The 26,232-nt window shown below is 42.0% G+C and overlaps 1 protein-coding gene across 1 annotated transcript in view; it reads right to left on the bottom strand.

Annotated features, from left to right (window-relative positions):
- LOC126267804 (uncharacterized) overlaps positions 1–16,253 on the bottom strand; it is a 51,596-nt gene extending 35,343 nt beyond the window's left edge. The window contains exon 1 of the mRNA XM_049973109.1: positions 15,922–16,253. Coding sequence (XP_049829066.1) covers positions 15,922–16,253 — 332 coding nt within the window. The remainder of the gene's footprint in view (positions 1–15,921) is intronic.
- Between the last annotated feature and the right edge of the window lie 9,979 nt (positions 16,254–26,232).

The following is a 26,232-nucleotide window of genomic DNA, read 5'->3' as shown; positions in this document are numbered from 1 at the left end:
CTGGATGTGGAAAGAAATAAGATACTGAAGTAGTGATGAATGGTGAGATTCGTTTAAAATTGTCTGGGGCTATTAACACTGCTGTAGTGAAGACCACAATAGGCATCTCAGATGAAGAATCTCTAAACTGCGAAGAATCTTCTCTAACAGGAGAAATATTTCAACTGACTGACGAAAGAAGGAAATGTAAAAGAATATAAAAAAATTTCAGGAAGAGACAAGAATATAGCAATACCACCGGAAAAATGCTCCTGTCGCATACCAAAAAATGCGAATATGTTCTCATTTGTTCAAAAGGCTGTGCATGAAAAAAGGGATACTGGCTGTCTCATTCTACCACCTCAGTATCTTTCAAAATTCCCCTAAATATTTTGGCATACGAATATGTTCGCGCCTTTTTGTATCACACAATTCACCTCAGACTCCCAGAAGCTCCCCTAACTGTATCTCTTACCCACTGCAGTCCGATCCACGATGGATGGCGGTTCATGAAGGTCGAGAAACGTTGCCGGTTTCCAGCCACAGCTGCACTAAGCGCATACACGTGCTTTGCGCCTGAAATAAGTGTGTATCCTGCAAATTATGTCTGTCGCGTGCTTGTATAGAATTTTGCGCTTACCACCACCATTAGCCATGACAAGTGGGATAAAATTCACTAAACAATTCGCTAAGATCATGTTTAATGCTCGAATTGGGTTCGGCATTCACAGCAGAGCGCTTAGAACACTGCTGCCGGAGTATGTCTGACGTAATGTGCAGAAGGAGCCTAAACTCGACCACCATCGATTGTGTCTCTTAACTACAGTCCATCGCTCTTACGTCGCTCATACCTATCCATTCCCAGTTGCTCTTTCTCACTCACTCACTCAGCACAACTCTTTATTTTTTTGTGTCTCTCTGTCATTGTCTCCTGTGTCACAGCCACAGACCCATTCGTTGTGTCCTACTACTACAGTCCCCTCTCCCTATCACTGCCTGCCTCTTGTTATCTCTGCTAAAATCTCAATCCTTGTTCCTGCCGCTGCTATTTCTTCTCACTGTCCGTATCTCTCTCTTCCTCGTTGTCTACATCTACATCTACATGGATACTCTGCAAATCACATTTAAGTGCCTGGCAGAGGGTTCATCGGACCACCTTCACATTTCTCTAATATTCCAATCTCGTATAGCGCGCGGAAAGAATGAACACCTATATCTTTCTATACGAGATCTGATTTCCCTTATTGTATCGTGGTGATCGTTCCGCCCTATGTAGGCCGGTGTCAACAAAATATTTTCGCATTCGGAGGAGAAAGGTGGTGATTTGAATTTCGTGAGAAGATTCCGTCGCAACGAAAAACGCCTTTCTTTTAATGACGTCCAGCCCAAATCCTGTATCATTTCTGTGACACTCTCTCCCATATTTCGCAATAATACAAAACGTGCTGCCTTTCTTTGAACTTTTTCGATGTACTCCGTCAGTCCTATCTGGTAAGGACCTCACACCGCGCAGCAGTATTCTAAAAGAGGGCGGACAAGCGTAGTGTAAGCAGTCTTCTTAGTTGGTGTGTTACATTTTCTAAGTGTCATGCCAATAAAACGCAGTCTTTGGTCAGCCGTCCCCACAACATTTTCTATGTGTTCCTTCCAATTTAAGTTGTTCTTAATTGTAATACCTAGATATTTAGCTGAATTTGGAGCTTTTAGATTAGACTGATTTATCGTGTAACCGATAAATTGTTGTATACTCTGTCTCTCATTATCGATGAACTCTCATCCACTTTCTCTTTTTCTTTATTCCTCTCCCCGCCCTCCGGTACTGTCTCCTTCATTCTTTTCCTAGCACTGTTCTGTAAATGTCACTGTCAACTGTGTCCTTCTCCTTCTCTCACACTGCCATTGACTCCTCCACTCTTTCTATAATTCATCTGCTGTCTACTATCTTCCAGCATTTATAACTTTCAGTCTTTTTGCATTGGCACTGCAATCTCCTCTCTTAGCATAAAAAACCACGAATATGTTCGCATGCCAAATCTTCTGGGAAGGTTTGTAAAAGTGCTGAGGAAGGTAAAATGAGGCAGCTGGTACCCCACTTTTCAGTCAGATTCTTGTAGATAAACATAAACATTTTCGCATTTTTTGTGCCTCTTTTTCCCTGTTGTTCAAAATGGTTCAAATGGCTCTGAGCACTATGGGACTTAACTACTATGGTCATCAGTCCCCTAGAACTTAGAAGTACTTAAACCTAACTAACCTAAGGACATCACACACATCCATGCCCGAGGCAGGATTCTAACCTGCGACCGTAGCGGTCGCCGGTTCCAGACTGTAGCGCCTTTAACCGCTTGGCCACCCCGGCCGGCTTTCCCTGTTGTATCCGGGCGTGTAACTCCTATGATAAGAAATGTATTTTTCAGTAAAATCTAGATAGTTGAAATAACGCGAAAGTAATTGTACACCTCAGACCGGATATTATGTGCAAAAAATTTTTGCATGTGCGTCAGTACGACAACATGTCGTACTGAAACAGGTGATAACTGAGGCATTTATAGCATATTTCTCCGTGCTACGTCACTTTATAAGCTACATAGTCGCCTCACTCCGGATTTCATGTGAATGTTTTATGTGTACAAACAGGGTAACTTTGAACTTCGGTATCTCGTAAACGGATAAAGATAAGAGGAAAATTTTCAAGGATGTTCGACATCGGGATCTTAGGAATACACTGTAAAAATTACAGTCATTTGCTTTGCATAACCGCCTCGGAATGCGCGGCTGTATTTTGGAAGCCAAAAAAAAAACAATTTTTGGGGTGTTTCTCGACAACGGATAAAGATTTTTGAATCAGGAAGGTATTTCTTCTAGATAAACGCCTCGAGAATATACCATTAAAATTTGAGCAATTTTCTGCAGTTCTTTATTTTTTAACTTTCGCCTCATACCGGATTTCGCTTGTAGAAGTAGGGTAACTCGGAGCCTCTACGTCTTGGAAACGGATAAACCTACGAAGAAAATTTTCAGTTTTTCGAGATCGGGATCTTAAGAATATATCCTGAAGATTTCAGCCATTTGTTATGCATAGCCGCCTCGGAATCCTTGTCCGCGGTTTTGTCCGCTAGTAACAGCGAAAATATAGTAAAAATCGCTTTTTGTAGGTTTTCTGAGGGACCACCCATGAACTAACGGTGCCTTCATAAGTCCCATCAAGCCAATCGTCGAACACATCAAATTCAAAAAGAACCAACCGTTTTGCTTCATTTGCCTAAGCAGAAGGAAGTGTGTAATATTCATACTTCGACCAAGTATTGTAGGATAGTGACACTAAGGCGATCCTTCTGTTGGGTACACAACTCGTTCCTAGCCCAAGGACTATACAAAACACTTGACCCCCACCTCTTTATCACCGAGAGAACTCGAGACCTGTTTTTATGCGCGGCTGTAATACATACAACAAATAATTGAGGATTTTGGGTGCAATTGCCAGTCTGTGATGAAGAAGTTTCTACAGGGGAGGAATTCGTGTCTGGCCCCATTAAGCTATTCAGAAGACAGCAGATACACAAAAAAAAAAATTCTCCTGTATGCAAGCACCACAGGTCCGAGTATGCCCCTGCCACTTGTGGAGACGTCGCCCGTGATGTGCTGCGGCAGGTGAGTGTCAGTATTTGTGTGCCGGCAGTTAACGGTCTGCGCGCTGGCCTTAATGACGTCGCTGTCCGACGGAGGTCTCGCCTATGGAGAAAGCCAGCTGGTGGCCGGCGTGGCAGCTTCACCAGCAGTACTGTCGCCACGGCTAGTACCAAAGACCTAACATCGTTATCTAGCAGAAGGACCGTGGCAGCAATAGGAGTGTTGGGTCCGATATACTGCCATCTATCCAGCTTTCACTTGGCACGAATAATATTAGCACAAAATGAATAAAACCGAAGTTTCTGCCAGTGGCATCCTTGTACAGAAAATTCTTGGTTTTCTACCTGCGTCAGATGTGGCTAAAATGTCTAGCTTTCGACGAAATCCTCCAATGCCTTCCTCAAGAACATCTGACGGTCTTGCCTGCTGGTGTGGTGACCATTTGTAGCACATAAGGCGGCTTTCTATGGCAGCGTTGGCGCTGTGAGCGCATTGGTGGACACAATCTCTGACAGTATAACGTAATGGCGAAGTTCGCCGACTAGTCACAAGTCGCCTATGGACTATAAATGGTCACCGCAACAGCAAGGCACGACGGACAATTGCTCCTTACGAATGCGATGGAGGGTTTCGTTGAAAGCTCGAGTCTTTTTCCTCTTCTGACTGGGGAAGTAAACCGAGAATATTACGTACATAACAAAATGTAGATCCACAAAGACACAACATGCGTGGATGTGCATGCCTTTTTAATCTGTGAGCTCCTTTTTTCGTCTAGAAGTTGAGGTCCACAGGGTCTAACGGTGTTTCGAGAATTTTTGTTATTATGATAACAATGATGAACATAAAACAGATATAGCGCTTAATGTTTATTTTCCGCTTGTAGAACAAAAAATAAAAACAAGAGAACAGTAAGACTGACGTGTAAATATGGCTGACATCAGTTTCGCCAACATAAAATATGTCACACGAACACACTGTCATATTGTTAAGTGACCCGTGGCTTACAACCAATGTCTTTACCGGTAACTAGCATACACCGCATACCTTCAATAAGGGCAGCGTCTTTTAACACAGTAGATCGTGGCGTCACTGTAACTTAAGCAACCCTACGCCTTAATGGCATGTCTTAGATTCAAATTATAAATAATATTTTTCATTTAAACGAAAGGTCAGTTTTTTATACAGTTCAGTGCATCGTAATACAAATCGCAGTTTCTCACAGGATGGCGATTCTGTATCCATCCAAATCACGTTTATGATATATTGACTGAACAGGATTAACGTGAGGATTCAAGTGTTAAAAACAAAAAGAATACAGTACTGCAATAAAAATGAATGCAACGTTATTATTAAATACGAAACGGTAACTGTTGCTTTGGGGAATATGGATCTGAATTTACATTTTGTGCAGGCGTATCTGTTTGAAAAGTAGTATATGATTTACTATTGATGTTTAAATTAACTCATGTGAATTACAATGCTATAGTGTGTGTCATGTTTCTGAATCGAGGTATTTTGACCTACTACTTCGACAAGGTTACCGCAATTATTTTAAAAGGTTGCTTCTGAAAACGTTCTAAATCCAAGAAGGGTATCGTTTACGTATAAAGCTTAGTGGGCTGACCTCATGATCTCATGAGCTGTCTCTCACAAGACCTATTGTTTCACTGCGATTAAGAGGTAGTTATGACCAGTAACAACTTTTAGCAACATTAGGTGTCGTTACTAAAAAATAAACCAAACGCGAAAAGTGGATTCACACTCAGACAATTAATGCAGTTGTATGTATCTAAAATGACTAGTATAAAAAACATGGGATATTTTAAAAAAATATATTGTAACAAATTTGAACGAGTACGTTATATAGCTTCACAACTAACTTTTTATATGAGAAACTTTATGTTAAAGAAAGAAAGAGCTTTCAGACACAAAGGAAGGCGACCAGGTATCGACCGAGTGTTAGTCAGCGACCTTTGAATGAGCGGTGGATTCAAGAGAGTTATGTCAAAATTCTACCATCCGTATACCACAGCTTCTAGTTTAAAAGTTATGGTGTAATTATCGACTGACTTGATAGGGGTAACAAAATGAATTCATTTGGCTTAACTGACTAGCTAAACGTCTCTATTTTTTATCCTTTGCAATCTCGATGAAGAAATACACTGGGTAAAGTGAAACAATGGAGTATATACTTAAAGTTTCAAATTGATACGATCTTTAGTCATGAAGAAAAAATAAAGCCTCGTACAGACTGATTTTTGCACGGTGATGATTAACTGTGAATGGTGTTACCGAAGAGTGTTGAGAAAAAATAAGATCGAAAAAGCATATGCCCAGAGGCATTTGCCGGGCCGGGTGGCCGAGTGGTTCTAGGCGCTATAGTCTGGAACTGCGCGATCGCTACGGTCGCAGGTTCGAATCCTTCCTCGGTCATAGATGTGTGTGATGTGCTTAGGTTGGTTAGGTTTAAGAAGTTCTAAGTTCTAGGGGCTGATGACCTTAGAAATTAAGCTCCATAGTGCTCAGAGCCATTTTTAGAACCCAGAGACATTTGGCGGACCGGAAAGAAATGTTTTTATACATTACAGTCAAACAGATAAATTGTTAACAAGTTTTTATTTTTAATCAAAGATCTAATCACTCTCGTTATCAACAACCTCTAATCCAAATAGTGTTCAAATGTTCAATACCGATAAAAATCAATTGGTTTTTGAACAAAATATCTGGAGACGGCATTTTGGACATCATCCAAAGTTTCACATATTTTACCACTTAGAAGATGTAGCGATCCGAGTAAGTGGACGTCCGATGGCGCAATATGGTGGATCAGGCAATACTTCCCCTCCATATTCATTAATTTTTTCCAAGGTTCGTCCTGCGTAGCGCCGTCTTGCATTATCGTGTTGTAGAATAACTCCTTTTCTCTTGATAATCGCTGGGAAATTTTCAGTCGGTCACTCTAAAGATCTGCATTCACAGTTTATCTAGGTTTCAGAACTTCAAAATGAACGATCACGCAAATATTCCACCAAACACAGAAAAGAGTATTTTTGGGGTGTAAACCTGACTTAGTTGTACTTCGGGGTGATTTATTCAGAGAGAGCAACTGCTTTTTACGTTGTGAATTATCATATAGGACCCATTTTCCATCTCCAGTGATCAAGCGAGCGATAAGTTGCGTTTTATGGGTCTGTTAGCTTTGTTTACCAATCTGCTGCAAATATTCTTGGAGGGCCGACCAAGGTTAGTTAAGAATGAAGGTTCCTCGTTTGTCTGACACGAAGGATACACCATAACGTATTCGCGCATCGTGAGTTTATTTAATAACGCAATTCGTGTTAAACACATAAGCATTTAGTAATAAAAAACAAATAATGTATGTCAAGCTTATGCAGTTATGTTGCATATCCACTTAAGAGTTTAATACTTTAATACTATGTACACTGGTAATCACTTTTGCATTACGGAAAGGCACGTTCATTCTTATCTTCAAAAAAGTAACGAAACGAGCATCCCTTGCAAGAACGATAAAGGTTCACCTAGTCTGTCCATCGTACTGCACACAGTGTGATCCACGAAATGCAGGCTACTCATTCAAATACGAAAATAACTGTCTCAGACTATGCACACTGTTTAATCATTTTCGAAGTCATAGACTCAGCTGTTGTTGGATTCCAACCAGTAATTATCAGTTCGGACTTCAAAGGATACGTCGTGTAAGGTTAAGTTAACGCACATATAAAAACTAAATACGTTTCACAAGATTTCGTTTAATACAAAATCGTCGAAGCAACCAAGTAAGTGAATTCACATATAAATCTAAACGTTATTGATAATTTATTTGTTGCAAAATGCTGTAGATGTCATCGACGACAAAGCATGAGTATTATTAACAAACAATACGTTAAACTAGGAGTAAAAAGCTTCCAGATGTTGAGACACGCTGTTCTTGCAACTCAGTTCTGTCAAGAGGTCAGCACACTTTAGAATGCAAATTATCTGCCTGCCTCTTCGGCGTCCAGCTATCCGTCAGCCATGACACCACACCACCAGTACGTCTACACTGGAGCCAAGTTAGCAACCAACAGCCAACAACTACGAGCAGCATCCACTTTGTCTTCGCGTTTGCTACTACGGTTTATCTTGCTTACTCGTAAATGACTGTCTCAAATCCAAACCTTGCTAAATTCTCTTTATTTAAGAGTGCTATAATATTCATAATCTATTGTATTTCATCACAGAACCACGATATTGGTATTCGAATGTGCGGAAGTTTTTCAAAGCAGATGAATGCAGGATTTACAGCAGAATACAGCTCATACAGTTCTAACAAGTCTCGTGACCACACCACTGTGTCGTTGCTGCACTATTGTACCAAGCTCGTTCGGTTCATAGTTGTTATATAGCCAAATTTAATTAAGAGCCAAAACCGGTACTACAATGTGTCTGCACTGTACTTCACAGCGTCCGCAGTTGAGGTTCATCATCATCATCAGATGCACCGGTTCGCTAATGAGTACTTTTTTGTCTTCCAGAAGTGTCATTAACCTTCATGAGAACGCGTTTGGCCGAGCTTATCTTTCCTGGAACCACACTTTCTACTACACATCGCCGAGTCAACCATGGGATGCAGCTGGTTGTCAGATTTTCTCGCCTTTTCCTACAGTGCCACATGTCCGAGCTTAGACTTCGCCCATTGTTGTTTGGAATATTGTGAGCAATAGTAAACACACCGATGGCATGTTGTAAGATTGGATACAGTAGTTACCCTATCCTCTGTGTCGATTTGGCATTTTTATAGGGTGACATCAAAATGTCTTTGTACTTTTTCAGTTGTTCTCCTTGTTTTCGTCGTCTGTGTTTGAGCTGGAAATACACTATTTGTGAATGCAGGCTTTCCCAGTGTATACTGCTGATGAAATCTTCTCGGGCTTCCAACCGGGTAGCTGCGTCGAAACGTCGCGGATTTTCGACGCAGCTATCCAGATGGAAGCCCGAGAAGATTTCATCAATACATTATTTGTTTAGGTATACGTCAGTCTGGCATGAGGCTCATCTAAGTAGGTTTTTTGATGTCGTTCGATATGCTTGTGGTGTTTTTTTTTCCTCCAGGGTACTGATATAGCTACGTCGGTTTCGCAGTTTCACTTTCAGGATTCTCTCGAGGAGCTTCAGATACCTTCGTAGTTGATCCAGGCCTCACACCTATAATTGAGAATTGATATAATAATGGTCTGATAAATAACTTGGTCATTATTGTCGAAGACTTTGTCCCGCAGACGATCAAAAGAACTGCTACCACATATTATGCGGTAATGGTTTCTAGCGTTAATATTCGCGGCAGCCGAGAGATAACTACTAGGGTACGGAAAGCGCTCAACATTCTGCAAGATTTCACCGCTCAGTATCATGGCTGTACCTGTATAGATGGTATTTCATGAAGATTTCTGAAAATTTTGATACTTGTGTATGCCTGTTTGACTACATTCAAAAGTGCTTGAAGGGGTCCTATGAGTCAGCATATCACCTATGTACTGGAGTTCGATGACGGGGGAGTGATCATCACTTTTAATTTACTAAGATCGAAAATTCCACCGTTTTCCGTTGATAGTTTTCATTCAGCTACATGTGGTACAGTTCTAGTATACGAGGGTTGGAACTTAAATAGTGGCAACCATTTATTTACACCTCTTTCAAAATAGATACGTTCAAAAATGGCTCTGAGCACTATGGGACTTAACATCTGAGGTCATCAGTCCCCTAGAACTATGAACTACTTAAACCTAACCAACCTAACGACGTCACACACATCCGTGCCCGAGGCAGGATTCGAACCTGCGACCGTAGCGGTCGCGCGGTTCCAGACTGAAGCGCCTAGAATAGGTACGTGTTTCAAAGTTTTACTGACCTACAAACTAGTCACCAGTATTGTGTATAACCCGCTGCCGGCGATGTGGAAGTCGTAGGATACTTTTAGCAGTGCCAGTTGTGTAGACAGTTTGAGCGGCGCGGTCTATTTCCCAACGAATTTGTAGCGGTTCTGAAGCGAATACCGTGAAGTGTTTTCTTCAATTTAGAAATCGAGTTGAACTTACCAGGGCTTAAGTCAGGGGAGTGCAGTAGGTGGTATAGCACTTAGCAGCCCCATCAGTCAAACAAATCAGTAACAGCTTGCACTGCACCTGCTTGAGCATTGTCCTGCAAAATGCTGGTAGGGTCCTGCAGAAAGTGTAATCACTTCTGTCTCTAAGCTGGTTGTGGGTTGTATTCCAAAAACTAAACAGTGACTCATCACACCATAGTATTTTTTTCGAATCAGCACTCGGTATTGTTTGCTATGTTCCTCGTAGTAATGGTAGGTTTCCAGATTGTTTCGTAACCGCTGGCATTTCTTTTTGTACGCGTTGGCTGCGTGTAACGGTCTACGTAAAATCAAGTTTATTTTTGCATGTTTATACCTGCCACACGAATACGCTATGGCATTTCAAGTCATTCAAAGAAAGTCTACAGTCAGCAACACGGTAATACTCGCATCACGCAGTATTAGCTGGAGAAGCCTTTAACGTAGCGAGTCTAGACAATTGGACATCTATGGATTCACTGCAGGGGGTACAGACAGATAGGCTTGTGAAGTACTTTTGAACACATTTTGCGAAAACTGCCTTGAGAAGTTAGCTCCACAGACTACACGTAATGGAGTGTAGTACAAACAGGCCTGATCCCATCGATGGTGGCAGTATAGGGAAAGGGATTAGTAGCTATGATACCATCATAGTGATGTGATCATTAAAGTTAATAAATCAGTCATGGGGGCTACGAGAGTGGTTCTGCTACAAAGAGCAGGTAAGCAGTTATTAGCATCCCACCTAAACAATGAATGGAGATCATTTAGTCCAATATGACGGACGTAGAGGAATTATGGGCAAAGTTTAAAAGGGCCTATAAATCATGCTCTGCAGAATTTTGTGCCGAGTAACTGGATTAAGGACGGCAGAAACCCACCGTGGTTTAACAACATTCGGAAAATGCTGTAGAAGCAAAAGCTGTTGCACTCTCGATTCAAAGGAGAAAGCGCAAATGGCGACAGGCAAAAGTCTGTAGAGATTCATATGTTTGTAAAAAGATCGATGTGCGGAGCATATAACAACTATCAGTCATACCTCAGCAACAGATCTTGCCGAGAACTCGAGAAAATTCTGGTCCTACGTAAAATAGAAAAGCGAGTCTAAGGCTTCTATCCATTCATTTCTTGATCAGTCTGGTGTGGCACTAGAAGACAGCAAAAGTAAAGCCACGTTTTAAATTTCGCCTTTAAGACATCGTTCATGCAGGAGAATCTTTACAAACATACCGTCACTTGACCATCACACAGACTTCCTATGGAGGAGATAGCAATAAGCACCCCTGGTGCAGAGAGACAACTGAAAGATATGCAAGCAAATAAATCATTAGGTCCTGATGGAATCCCAGTTCGGCTTTACAAAGAGTATTCTACAGCAGTGGCCCCTTACTTAGCTTGTATTTATCTCGTATCTCTCACCTAGCGCAAAGTCTCAAGCGACTGGAAAAAAGTGCAGGTGACTCCTTTTATATAAGAAGCATAAAAGAATGGACCCGCGAAATTACAGACAAATATTTTTAACATCAGTTTGATACAGAGTCCTTGGACGTATACTCAGTTCGAATATGATAAATTTCCTTGAGAGAGGAAAGCTTCTGTCCACAAATCAGTACGGTTTTACAAAGGATCGCTCTTGCGAAACTCAGCTTACCCTTTCTCACATGCGAGCCATGGATGAAAGATAACTGGCGGATTTCGTATTCCTAAATTTCCGTAAAGCATTTGACACGGTGCCAAACTGCCGACTGTTAACGAAGGTACGGGGACTATTCGGAAAGTTAAGTCCAATCGAGTGTGAAATTGAAACCACAGTGAAACTCAGATGAAGCTTTACACAGATGTGTTGGGCAGTATCTCTAGTATGTCCGTCGATCGTGCCACGTCGTTCTTTTCAGCTCTGAGCTCACAGCGAGCACGTAACGATGCCTAGAAAATGGTGTCTCCCACCAAATCCGAGTCCTGCTGAGATATTTCGCTTGGTGTCATGCAACAACCCCCATGACATAAGTGTTATGTGTTTCCTTATTCATGACAACTCTCGACCGCACACTGTAGGGGCAATGAAGATGCTCCTGCACCGTTTTCCATGGGAAGTGTTTGATCACCCATTATACACCCCGTAATTGGCTCCCCTTGGGATTCATCTCTGCTCGCACGAACAGCTAGTTGTGAAGACAACATTTTGGCACAGATAACGAGCTGTAGACCAGCGTAGAGGGTTGACAGAAAGCACAGGCACCTACCTCCTATGATAAGGGTATTAGAAAGTTGGTACAACGATACGAAAAATGTCTAATTTGGAGCGGCGACTTTGCAGAGAAGTGGCTGGAAGATGTAGGTAACTGTTGCAAATAAAAGCTTTTTGTTTTTCACCGTGGTTTCCATTTTGCGACCAATTAGACCTTACTTTCGAATAACCTTCGTGCAAGCATAAGCAATAGGTTGCCAGGTATGTGAGTGAGTCGAAGAATTCTTAAGTAGCAGAACCCAGTACGTTGTCCTCGATGGCGAATGTTCATGAGAGACAAGGTTATGGTCAGGAGAGCGCCAGGAAAGTGTGATAGAACCGCTGATATTTTCTGTGTACATGAATGATTGGCGGAGAGGTTAAGCAGCAGGCTGCGGCCGTTTACTGATGATGCTGTGGTGTACAGGAAGGTATCGAAGTTGAGAGTAAGAGAACCACATTCCCAGCTGACTCCTCAGTTGACCTCCTGAGACTGAGTGCACCCCGCATCAGACCTCCCACCAAGGAAAAATCTCTGTCGCTACCAGGAATCGAACCTTGGTCGTCCGCATGGCAGTCAGCCACGCTGACTATTTAGCTACGGAAATCGACGATGAGGACTCATACAGAGACTTATTCAGGCTGTGTCAGCAGGAATACTAAATATTTTGGGAGGCGGTAGCATAGCCTACTCTGAATAAAAATTCCATATTTGTGTCCAATCTTTATTGGTTATAGAGATACAGCTGTTTGTATGTAATCCAAATAAAAACTCACACATTGTATTGCAAAGTACGAAGCTGATTTTCATGAATGCATCTCCGACTTCAATGCAGTTTCTTTTGAGAACACGTGTAGCTCTTCTGACGTCGGTTGTCTTGCCATCCTTTTTTTAGGGTAGCACTGTTCGTAATCCGAGCGATTAGCTCGTCTCTTGTGTTTCATTTCTCTGTATAGACTTCGTCTTTCAATCATCCTCAGAAGCTAAACTCTAAAGTGGTAAGTTCCAGGAATCTCATTGGCTTGGAAACGTGACCGTTCTTCCGGGGAATACAAGGTTCAGAGAACGTGTTACCCGTTGACTAGAGTTTGCTGCAAGAACGTACCCATCTGTGTAGCCATAGGAACCGCTTACAGTAATGCTAGAAGCTCGTTTTGAGGAAGCCTGGATAACGGGCCCTGTAAAATGATACGTTAACACAACAGACCCAGTCAACGCCAAGGATGCTTTAGGGCGGCTGCACGTGGCATTGTCAAAATAATTCTAACATGCATTGATTCGGGGGCGGAATTTTTATGAAAATCAACTTTAAATGTCAACATTTGCCTTCTGTGAGTACATCTTTGAGTTTCATGCGGACAGCAGTACCTAAGTAACGAGTAAAAATTCGTTAGATGTTATATGGAATATTTCATTCGAAACAGTCTGTAGTGCCACCTCCTTAAATATTCACTGCCAGGAGTGAATGTTGTATCTGGGGGGTAGTGTACCTAGGAACACATGACGTTCCCTGGTCGGTGTTTCAGTCTAGTGACTGAATTTAGAATCACGTAAAGTAATGCGCACTAGATTCAGCCATAAGCAGTTTCCGGCATTCTCTACTGTTTTGTTGTTGTGAGGCATGAGGTTCTGTTTTGTGCAGCGATTTTAAATGTCGACTTAGGTATATTTGAATGCTGCGTAACATATTAGAACGATTTGGAAAACATTCTTAATTATTCAGTTACAGTGTTTTATGGTGAGTAAAATTCCGTATATTTTTAAAACCAGGTACTTAACACGTGAGTGGTGAAGCCATACTTCCTCCGCCGTGAGATATTTTGTACCTTGAAACTGAAGAAGGTATTCTAGCACGAAACACTTGGTATCTGCAACTAAACCGAGTCTTCTTAATGTGTTGATAATTTTCCCTGCCTTGAAAGCGGAAATTTGCGTTAGCTGCCAGTAGCTTCTATTTCAATTTTTTTAAAAACTTGTTACTAGTTCTTTATAATACATTTAATTTGAATACGCATAGTGATGATTGGTTTGTAGTAGACTAATAATGTGTCACATAGGCTATTAAAGACAGTCTTGGCTGATTCCCTGAATTGCAACACTCTTAAATTTCTTAGACTACTTGTTTCTAGATACATGAGCATGTTGTACCTTAGAACAGTTTTTTACATTTGGAAAAACCATAATTTCCCTCTTTCCCTGAGTACTTTTTATAATTCCACGAAAAGACTGTAGCACATATAAAGTGAATGCTATCGTTTCAAAATGAAATAAAATATATTAAAACTGTCTGAAACGTGTTCCATAGTACAACAGTCTCCCCTACTCCTGACACACCCCTCTTACTGTATGTGAATGTTGAAGAAGCAAAATTGATAATATTGGTACGATGTACCGTGCGCTGTATCGTGTCTTGCTGTGTATATATGTAAATGTAAATGTAATGGGTGTCTTAAAAAGAACGCTGGATTTGAAAGGCCAATTACTTTGATTTATTACTCACGGCAACTTTATTTTTGCATGTTTTGTTATCAGTGATCATTGAGGTTATGTTTTGATACTCTGCTTTTGTTTTCCAGGTTAGTGTTTGAGAATATGGAAAGACACAGTGCGGAACAGCGAGTGCTGATCGTGAGAACTCACTACAAGAACGATGAAAGTTTCGCGGAAGCTGTTCCGAAAGTCCGTATTATTCTTGGACCAACAATGGGCCCGATTAATTTACTGTTAGCAAGTAGGTAAATAAATTTGAAGTAACCGGTTGAACAGTAGATATCAAAAGCCCTGGACGCCCTCGCAGTGGCCGGAGTGAGGCAAATGTGACATGAGTGGTTGTGTCACTGGGAATCAGGGAAAATAATGTCATCGTCCTGCTCAAGAAATGCACAAGCGTCAAATGCACTTACACTCGAACAGAATTCAGTTAACATATGGACCTAAACCAGCGAATCATGGAAAACATTGGCAATTTGTGTAATGGAACCTGGAAAAGGAACGCGAGAGCCATGTTTTCACAGAGTGCATTATTTTCTCAGTTAAAGACTGCTGTTTAAACGGCTCTCTGAAAAAGCATAAGTGCCAAATGTGGGACTCAGAAAACCCCTTGAGTAATTCACGACAAAGTCATGCATCCTCAGCGAATTATGGTTTGGTGTGGGATTTCGAGTGGGGTGGGGGGGGGGGGGGGGAGCTTAGTCGATCCCCCGTTTTTTTTTTTTTAAATTTAAAAAAAGATGAACGGGGAAGGGTGCCACGGTGAATGTAGTTCCTAATCGCGCGATGTTCATCGTTAACTTTGGCTTCATTCGGATCAAATGAACATAGCGAATTTACGCTTTCGGCGAGACAGTGCAACTTGTCACACTTCGGGAGACACAATCGCTCTATTGTGTGGGAAGTTCCCGGAAAGACTAGTCTCGTTACGAGGAGGCAAAACCTACCCACCTCGACCTCGTGACCTGACACCTTGTGGCTCTTTCCCACGGGGGTACGCTAAGTCACGGGTTAACCGGATCTTCTGTCGGAACTCAAACAAGAAATCAGATTAGTCCTCGACGAAGTTGATTGTGAAAAGCATGAGAGAGTGACGGTTCATTTCATAGGTCGAGGCCTATCACGGGAAGGGTCATTTGTTCGGTATTGTGGTTTACATTTAAACATCAACATCTCCTGAAGAGAATAGTGTATTTTGTTTGCTTCTTTCAAATAAATGCGTTCGGTTTATAATAGCTTCAAATCCTGCCTTCTTTCTGAGATTCTTAATATACTGCACAAAGGAAAGTAACCTCAGCTGTGCACTTCACTGTTGTTTGGAGAGTGTGGAAGCAGACGAAGATGTAGGAAACGCCAGAAACATAGATTGAATTCACACCTGGTTAGTGCACAGTAACGAGCTGCTAGCACCACTGTGTAACTGGTAGACGCGTAATGGCAACCCGAGCGCCTCCGCTCTCGGTGGAAACGAACCAGAGGGCAACCCTGGCTCGGTGGCCTCCCCTGACGGAGGCGCCCGCCGGACCCCTGGAACATAACGTGCCCGCCCTCGAGCTCGCACTTTGCGAGTCGAGATTTCGCCAAACGCCGGGAGACGGAGACCGGGCTTTACGAGAGGGCAGGACAGGGAAATTTGCAACCGGGTGGGCGCCGAGCCGCGCCGTTCCGCCTACGCGCCGCGTGGGCAGCCAGCGCGCTGACGGGCTGGCGCCGCCGCCCGGGTATCGATTGTTGGCGCCGGCGGCAGCGGCGGCGGCGGGGGCGGCGGGGGCGGCGGCCTGGGCGGCGGAGCCGGCACGCGGCATCGCGAGGCTCAGGCGCCGCCCACGGCCACACCATTGTTGCTCCAACACCGCCGTTACCAGAGATAAGCGACCGACCGGCCGCAGTCTGAGCGCCAGGCGCCGGCCACCGGGACGTGGCCGCGGCGAGGAATGTGTTCCTCCTCGGGCTCACAATTGGATCATCTCTCACTTTCAGAACAGACAGCAGAAAGTCATTCTCCGCAGCATTGAGAATGGCTACGATGTGCAATCCCAACGGAGCGCAGTTAAGTGGGCGGTGCCCCAGGGGTCGGTACTATTGCTGCTACTGTTTCTTGTTTGTGTAAATGACATGCTTTCGTCGGCCGCAGTGGCCGAGCGGTTCTAGGCGCTTCTTTCTGGAACCGCGCGATCGCTACGGTCGCAGGTTCGAATCCTACCTTGGGTATCGATGTGTATGATGTCCTTAGGTTAGTTAGGTTTAAGTAGTTCTCAGTTCTAGGGGACTGATGACCACAGCAGTTAAGTCCCATAGTGCTCAGAGCCATTTTTTTGAGATGTCTTCTAGTATTACAGGTGATGCTAAGATACAGGATGAGTCAGAAAGGATTTTACAGCTTTGGAATGATGTTGTTGTTGTTGTGGTCTTCAGTTCTGAGACTGGTTTGATGCAGTTCTCCATGCTACTCTATCCTGTGCAAGCTTCTTCATCTCCCAGTACTTACTGCAACCTACATCCTTCTGAATCTGCTTAGGGTATTCATCTCTTGGTCTCCCTCCACGATTTTTACCCTCCACGCTGCCCTCCAATGCTGAATTTGTTATCCCTTGATGCCTCACATGTCCTACGAACCGGTCCCTTCTTTTTGTCAAGTTGTGCCACAAACTCCTCTTCTCCCCAATTCTATTTAATACCTCCTCACTAGTTACGTGATCTACCCATCTAATCTTCAGCATTCTTCTGTAGCACCACATTTCGAAAGCTTTCTTCGTTGAGACGGATTGTTCACTGCGACAAGATAAATCACTGGTATTGTGTGTCTCGGTACGCTTTAAAACTTTTTAATTCCACAGATCAATGAAGATGACCTCGAACTCTGTGAGGAAATGAGGTGGTGGATCGTCTTGCTGGCAATGAATCGTCCCATCTCGGTCATCTTCATTGATCTATGGAATTAAAAAGTTTTCAAGCGTACCGAGACACACAATATCAGTGATTCATCTTGTCGCAGTGAACAACCCGCCTCAACAAAGATCTTGTGCCAAGAGCAATTTGGAATTATACAGAAATTAATTGAAGTAACAGACAGAATCGGTAGATTTTTCATTTTGTAGCTAACAACCTCAAGTTTCACATAAAAGTGTTCAAAAAATGGTTCAAATGGCTCTGAGCAGTATGGGACTTAACAGCTGAGGTCATCAGTCTCCTAGAACCTAGAACTACCGAAACCTAACTAACATAAGGACATCACACACATCCATGTCCGAGGCAGGATTCGAACCTGCGATCGTAGCGGTCGCGCAGTTCCAGACTGAAGCGCCTAGAACCACTCGGCCACACAAAAGTGTAAAGCGTCATTTTGGCACGGTGTGACTACCATTCATGATGCGGCGAACGTCCCACCTGTAATTAATTACTTCCCACACTCGTTGCAGCAAATCGGGCGTAATTTATGCAGCGATAGCGTAGATTCGATTTTTCAGGTCTGCTAAATTGATAGTGGAGAAACATATATGCGGTCTTTAATGAAACGCCAGAGAAATAAATCCACTAGTATCAAGTCTGAGAAGCGAAGCGACCATGTGATTGGTCCTTCATGCCCGTTACAGACCTGGGAAGCGATTATCGAGGAAACCGCGAACCTCCGTGAGGAAATGAGATGGTGGACCGTCTTGCTGGTAATGAACCATCCCACCTCGATCATCTTCATCGACCTGTGGAATTAAAAAGTTTTCAAGCGTATCGAGACACACAATACCAGTGATTTATCTTGTCGCAGTGAACAACCCGCTTCAACAAAGTTCTTGTGCCAAGAGTAATTTGTAGGCCTGCTTCGAGGTTGTTTGGTGTATTCACTAAGAAAATTAACGCCAAACGGTTGTCGAGAGTTCGTTTCATGAAACTAAACCAAACAGCAAGTAGCCATTATAATTGTGCACTACGCTGGCTCTCCTGGTGTCGGAATAGAGTACTGATGCACTACGTGAATCAAACTTGAGGTTATTTGCTACAAAATGGCACATCTACCGATTCTGTAAGTTACTCAACAAATTTCTATCAGTCTAAAGTTGTAAAGTCCTTTTTGACTCACCCCGCATTCCTGTTTGCTGATGACATTAGCTTGGTAGTGAAGCATGTTGTGCACAATATTGACACAGTTCCAAACAACGCAGTTCAAGACATAAGTTAATGGCTTGTAGAAAATAGATTGACTTCGTTTTTACACAATTCAACAAAAACTGACCTTTTGATGTCACAGAATGGGCATGTGATTATTGAGACTGAACACTTCAGTTTCCTTGGCGCTCTCATAGATAGTAATCTGTTGTGGAAAGCCCTCGTTCAGGATCTTGTTCAAAAACTAAATGCTACTTTATTCATCACAGAACAGTATCTGAAATAAATGATAGTTCAACACGAAAAGTAGTCTACTTTGATTATTTTCATTCTCTTACTAAGTATGGCATTATTTTTTGGGGTAACTCTTCTAATCCAAGAAGGGCTTTTTTGGTTCAGAAACGGGTGGTTCGATCAATACGTGGTGTAATTTCGCGAGCTATTTGTTGACCCCATTCAGTAGTCTGGGAGTTTTGACACTGGCTGCTCAATATATATTCTCTTTAATGGTTTCGTTGTTAATATAATCAGCTTATTCCCAAGAGTTAGCCGATTTCACTCAGTTAATATTATGCAAAAATCCAGTTTGCATTTGGAACGCACCTCCTTATTCTGTTGTGCAGAAGAGCGTGCAGTATTCCACTGCAGCCATTTTCAGTAAGCTGCCACAAGTACCCAAAAAGTCTAAACTGAAGAGATTTCTCATGGCTCACTCCTTCTATGCTGTCGAGGAACTTTTGAAAAAATAAAAAATTAAGCTGCTTCCTGTGTTACGTTGTTATTGTTTCTGTTTAAACGTATGGCATGTCATCGGCATAGGATTCATATAAGTTTCATTTGATCTGTTGTTACTCTTCTCTTATAATTTCATGTACTGATTAGCTGCATGACCATAAAGACTTGTTCCTTTATTTTGGTCCTACAGAATATGACATAAAATTAAAATAAAGTAATTGCCGCAGTTACTACCAACTCACTTTTTGGCAAACATGCGGATACACGGAGGTCTTCCGAATAGCTTTAGATTCAGTTCCCCTCCAATGCTAACTAACTAAAACGTTATGGGAATTCGTATCCACCCGTTACACAAAGTACTTTTATTCAGATTTCATGCTTTAGCTCTGTAGAATCTTTTTTACATTAGTATACAGCCACGTATTTTAGTGAATAAGACCTAAATCTGAACACATTTTAAAATTCTGATGGTAACATGCATAAAATAGCAAGATCGTAAGATTATCCATAGTTTTATGTAGTATTTATAGACTTAACAAAAGCCCTTGACTTGACTTTACAAACAGAAAGCAGGTGACAAAAAAAAGAGGAAAACGTAAGCGAAAGCGACATATGGACACGAATTATGAGTGCTGTACACCGATGGAACGATCGCATAACGCAAAAAAATACCAGGGAACGTTCCAAATACATCGTTGATCCAACTGATTATAAATTACGTTACGAAACTCAATACCAGATTATTACTCTTACGTTTATTGCACTGTATATTCATTTTTGCGAACAGATATGGTGCTAGTTACTTCATATTACGCACTGCTTTGTAATTTATACTGCTAGCTTTCAAAATTTCATCACCAGGAAGGCAGTATGCAACAAATGGCTGAAGTGCTAGAAACTGCCAATGATTAGCATTGCAAGGCAAACATACAGATTAAGAAAGAGTAGCAACAAGATCATGTAACGTGTTTCTCATTCGTAAATAATATTTCAACGTTGATTATTTGTGAGAATGTCTTGTTGAATCACGAGCAAGAATGAGAAATTCTAACAGCATGTGTCAGAACTCGAGAGAGGCTGATCGTGACCTCCTAGTCTGCAGTTCATCGATCCACAATATTGCTACTCAGGTCAGTCGATATCTCACGGCGAAAATGGGGACATGTAATTCGATGGGCTCAAGAGGCCCATATTGAAGGCCCTGCAGGAACTCAACAGTCCCACGTGACTAGTGCCTGAGAGGCCGGACATGTTATTCCCTCGGCCGTACAGTATTGTACAGCTACGAACATACCTCGAGTCGGGAAATCGCCTTGTCTGCAGCAAGACTAGTGTACATACGGGCAGTGTGGCGACACGCAGAGCACAACACGATGTCACCACAGCGACCATCATTGCAGCTTCACCGGAAATGGCAACCAAGAGTGGTGCGGCGACAGTGGGCAGCTGTTCAGGTGGACGTCAGGAATGTATCACATAACGTGAATGATTTCGCTCGTCGTTCCATGATGGCACGAGTTTCAGGGGCTGTGAGTTGCAGAGTGGAGATAATGGAAGTTGTTTCCTTATTGTCTTTCTTCCTGTGAACTTTAGAATATTCAGCATTATTGAGTAGCTAGCAAAACACCTAGGCATACATTAAACAATACTCCACGTGCTGAGTCTTAAGCGACGTACAGCCCCGATCTTGGACGAGTTTCTGTCTATGATAATGGGTAAATCACACGTGCGCGGGTGACAGAACAACTACGAGGTGATGAAAAGTCCTATTAGCAAAACACGCAGTCTATTAGCTATCGTGGGTGAATTTTTTTTCTAGGTTGCATGACACAAAAACACCGATCACCTCAAATGTCATCAAACTTCATTTTTACGAAAATTATGCCCTTAAGAAATAAAGCTAATTTGCTACACAATTCTCGAAAGTTTCCAAAAACACTTACTCGACAGGGATTCTACGTGTTTGTTGGCTTATATTCATTCCAATGTACTCATTTTTATTCGATTATTGACGGCACCTTGATTACAGCGTGCAGTCGTTATCTTGTGCCGGATTTGAAAGTAGGTAAACGAGCTTGGGGTAGAACTGCATATTTCAATAAATGATAGAATAACAGAAAATTAATTGACCTAACAATATATTTTTTTGTTTTTGTGGTCTTCAGTCCAGAAACTGGTTTGATGTAGCACTCTATGCTACTCTATCCTGTGCAAGCTTCTTCATCTCCGTGTATCTGCTGCACACTACGTACTTGTGAATCTGCTTAGTGTATTCCACTCTTGCTCTCCCTCTACGATTTTTACCTTCCGCGCTGCCCTTCAATACTAGGTTGGTGACCCCTCGACGCCTCAGAACATGTCCTACCAACCGATCCCTTCTTCTAGTCAAGTTGTGCCACAAATTCCTCTTCTCCCCAATTCTGTTCAGTACCTCCTCATTAGTTACGTGATCTACCCACCTAACCTTCAGCATTCTTCTGTGGAACCACATTTCGAAAGCTCCTATTCTCTTCTTGTCCAAACTATTTACCGTCCTTGTTTCACATCCATATGTGGCTATACTCCATACAAACACTTTTAGAAAGAAAAAAACCTTACAATATAAAAAGGAAAAACTGAAATAAAAAAGGAAAACCTATAGAAGTAGGGTAACAAATACTCCGAAGAAAGCGTACAAGTAAGTGAAATGACAAAGTAATAATCTTCGTAATTTGGTTATGAATTACACAGTACTTCAGGAGCACTTTCGAAAACACAGTTGAAATAAAACCGGTATATAATCCGAGGCCGAGTATGATTTCAATGTTTCTACGTGGTTGTTATATGTCCTAGTTTAAAAACAAAGGAAAATGGTTGAAATAAAGACTCCTTATTGCGTTGACTGTAGCACATCTCAGTTTAAAATAACTCAGGTGTTGCGCTACTTGGCGTTAATGTCACCTACAGAAATGTCTTCACTTGTGGATTGTTTTTCCGAATAAGCGCTGCTTTGCGCTCTCGTTATGAGAGTGATTCTGTAGAAATGTTTATTCTTTGTAATTCTGTTATATTTGCGAAAGTTATGTTATTGAAATGCAGAATAACAGACCCTATATTGATTTCATAAGATGTAGGTTTCACCTAAACTCCACAATCTGTTGATAATTTAATCAGACCAAACGACTCAATACAGACGCACGCAACGAGAAAAAGTGCGTCTTTCGCAGACTTTTCCAACCACCAGCACACGTGCTTACGAATCACAGTTATATTTAATGATGCATTTGTCCTCTGAAGCCGACCGGAGTGGCCGAGCGGTTCTAGGCGCTTCAGTCTGAAACCGCGCGACCGCTACGGTCGCAGGTTCGAATCCTGCCTCGAGCATGGATAGGTGTGTGATGTCCTTAGGTTAGTTAGTAGATCTAAGTTCCTGGGGACTAATGACCTCAGAAGTTAAGTACATAGTGTTCAGAGCATTTTTTTTTTTTTTTTTTTTTTTTTTTTTGTCCTCTGAGTTTCGGAACTACTCAGCAGAACTGAGACAGTTGTGAATACTAAGTACACCGAAAAAGAATTTAGTCACCGCCGGCAGACAGGACGCTAATACCGTGTAACGTCTTCATAATGGCCTCAGTTCGGTGAGAACAGAGCCCACAAAATTCTTCATACATGTTATGTATCAAGCTGCAGACACCAGTTATGGTCTTCAGTCCGAGGACTGGCTTGATGCAGCTCGCCATGCCAGTGTACCCTGTGAAGGCCAGTTCATCTATGAATGACTACTGCAATCTACATCCTTCCGAGTCTGCTTAGTCTATTCATCTCTTGGCCTCCCTTTAAAGTTTTGACACCCCGCCCCTCCCCGCAGTTCTCCCCAGTACTATAACGTTGGTGCGTAAGTTCGGTACTTTCCCATAAAAGTATAAACACAACAGAACACATAACAAAGGCTTTAATCATCAATAATATGTTACTGGAGTAACTTTCAGATTCCGGGGTTTTATAATCATGTGGTTTTGAGACAAAGTATTCTTCGAACCATATTCGGGACGCATTTTCATCCGGAAAGAAGTCCTTTGAAAGTTTTTCGATATAGAAAAGGTGAAATCTGGGGGCGCATAATCAAGTGAGTAAGGTGGGTCCGGAATGACTTCCCAACCCAACTCCTGTATAGTAGTTTCTGTCAGTCTAGCAGAACTCGGGTGGGCGTTATCGTGGAGTAGCATCACTTCACGCAGTCTTCCTGGTCGTTGTTCGTGGGTTGCGCCTCAGTTACTGACAATAAATGTCAGCAACTTTGGTTACACCACAGGGAAGCAATTCGTATTACATGGCACCTTCGCTGTTCCACCAGAGGCATAACATTATCTTTTGTGAATGCGTGCAGGTCTTTTTACGGGGAGTTGTTGCTTTGTTTGGACTCAACCATTCCTTTCTTTTTCTTATGGTTGCATTGAGACACCATTCCTCGTCAGCAGTAACGATAAAGGATAGGAATGGTCGGTGTTGTTCACGAGCCGTTGATTTTTGTGATTTTGGCTCAGAGCATGCGGTACCTACACACCCCATTTTTGAACCTTCCCCACTGCGCTCAAGTGTCGCACGATGATGAAATGACCACAGTTTCTCAGTTTCTCGCAGTTGCCAGTTCTCGAGTACACTGTCTTGGTTCATTGTGGATTACTGCTTATAACAATCTTCATCAAATCTCGAATGTATTGCATAACGTCGAGAGCCACTAGTAACAAAATGATCCTACTTAAAACCATTTTCTCACAGTGCGCTGTCCAGTGGCATTATCCCCATGCACTGCGCAAATGTTTCTGGCTGCCTACGCTGTTGTCACCCATCTATTGAACCTAAACAGAAAAATACACGTATATCGGAAATGTTCCGATTTCTCCACTTGACATCCATTTTCTATCGTCCACAGCTCCAAACGACAAAATCACAATATGGAAATATGTAAACGCAAATAGCAACAGTGAACTACAAATAAAAAATGACAGTCAATAAATAAACCCATAGCAACCGGAATAGCAATATGCAAAATAAAAACGCTACTAACTTATGCACCAACCTAATAAATAAGTGATCCCTTGATGTCTCAGAATGTGTCCCTTCTTTTAGTCACTTTGTGCCACAAATTTCGCCTCTCTTCAATTCTGTTCTGTGTCCTCTCATTAGTTACAAATACAGCCCACTTAGCTTCAGCATTCTTCTATAGCTCCACGTTTCAAAAGATTATATCCTCTTCTTGTCTGTTTCTCAGCATTGTATTACTTCCACACAAGGCTACGCTCCAGACAAATACCTTCAGAAAAGATCCTAACACTTAAATCAATTTTCGATGTTAGTACATTTCTCCTCTTCAGAAATGCTTTTCTTGCCATTGCCAGTCCACCTTTTATATCTTCTCTATTTCGGCCCTATTTTATTTTAAGTCTCCCATAGCTCTGTTAAATTCTGATTCCAATATCGCATCTTCTATGCCATCCCTAACGATGATACGTCATCAGCCGAGTCCTCTTTCTCAAAGAGGCCTTCAATCTACTCTTTCCACCTATCAACTCTTTTCTCTGTTTGTAACTATGTAATTCTCATCGGATTCTCAATGCTATCATCCTTTCTTTTAATTTCACCAAAGGCTATTTTAACTTTTTTATGTTCTGAATCGATCTTCACGAAGATCATTTCTTTTTCGAGTTCTGCACATCCTTCCTGCAGCCGTTGTCTGACATGCGTGTAACGTTCACACTTCTCGAGCGTAGAGAAAAATACTTTTATGTGTGTCAGTTTATTCCGACCCGGTATAACGTGAGCTTGTTCTTTGTCTGAAATCTCAAATTATCAGTTTTAATGTTCAGAAATTAGTTCAAAAACTGTAGTTTAATGAATGAGAGGTCGGTATCGTAAATAAAAGTTTAAAGCTTTTCTGCCATTATAGAAAAGATATGTGCTGGGACGGGTCGAGGAAAAGAGAACAGGTTTCTGATGGGTTACACTCACATCGCAGCTGAGTGCACCGTACTGAAGTATTCGATTAGATACAATTCTTAGTGGTTATCCCGGACGTGCTCATCAAATGATTTAGACTAAAAATTGAGAAGCGATTGTCACTCGGCGGTCGTTGACTACGTCATCGTTATATCTGCAGAAGATGTCTGCTTCCCATATGATCGACAAAGCGCACTGCCTTTGATATGGCGAACAACGGTTTTCCGAAAGCAACTTGTCAGAAAGTTGGTTCTAAATTGAAGTTACACCAATGGATACATTTCTCTGTACAAGTTCCGCAATATCGACTGCGCACATGCCAGCTTCGCTTTAAAATAATTGTGCTGTGTTATGTGGACAGTTAAACAGAACACAATTACGTATCGAGTCATTCTGTGGAAAACATTAAAAGCCCGCAATTGTCACAAAAACGCCTTATGGGAAAGCACGGTCCATTTCGTGGGTTCGCCTGGAGGAGAGATAACCTGGTAAGCAGTCTCGTTGCGCGGCGCTGCATACGCAACAGGCACTAAATGAACTACGGGCTACAGAACATTCTGTCTTCTGAAATATGTCATGCTTTGGATTCTATTATTGTTAGCGAACGGAATGTCATTAGCGAAAGAAAAGTGGATCACGTAGCAAGTAAATTTTCTTGGAAGGCCTTTCATGTTTGTGGTTGTCTCTCCTCACTGAAGTTACAGATGCTCTGCGTAAAAACACGACGTATAAAGAGCAATTACAGTGCTTACACCAGTCCGTTGCGTTTTACAAAATAGTTTGGTCAGTTCTCTGTGTGATTACTCCATATTACTTTACATGAGTATTTGCGTCACTTTTGCTGGTGCGGTTTCCGTTATAAACAGAGAACAATTTGGCTTGCACATATCTTTACTCTCACGTATAATCTTCTACAAATGAAAAAGTGTCATAAAAAACGTAGTTTGCAAAACTTCACCAACCACAAAAAGA

The sequence above is a fragment of the Schistocerca gregaria genome, chromosome 4 (genome assembly GCF_023897955.1).
Source record: "Schistocerca gregaria isolate iqSchGreg1 chromosome 4, iqSchGreg1.2, whole genome shotgun sequence".
NCBI classification, from domain to species: Eukaryota; Metazoa; Arthropoda; class Insecta; order Orthoptera; family Acrididae; genus Schistocerca; species Schistocerca gregaria.
The sequence above is the reverse complement of the archived record's forward strand: the minus strand, read 5'-3'. Positions and strand labels throughout refer to the sequence as shown.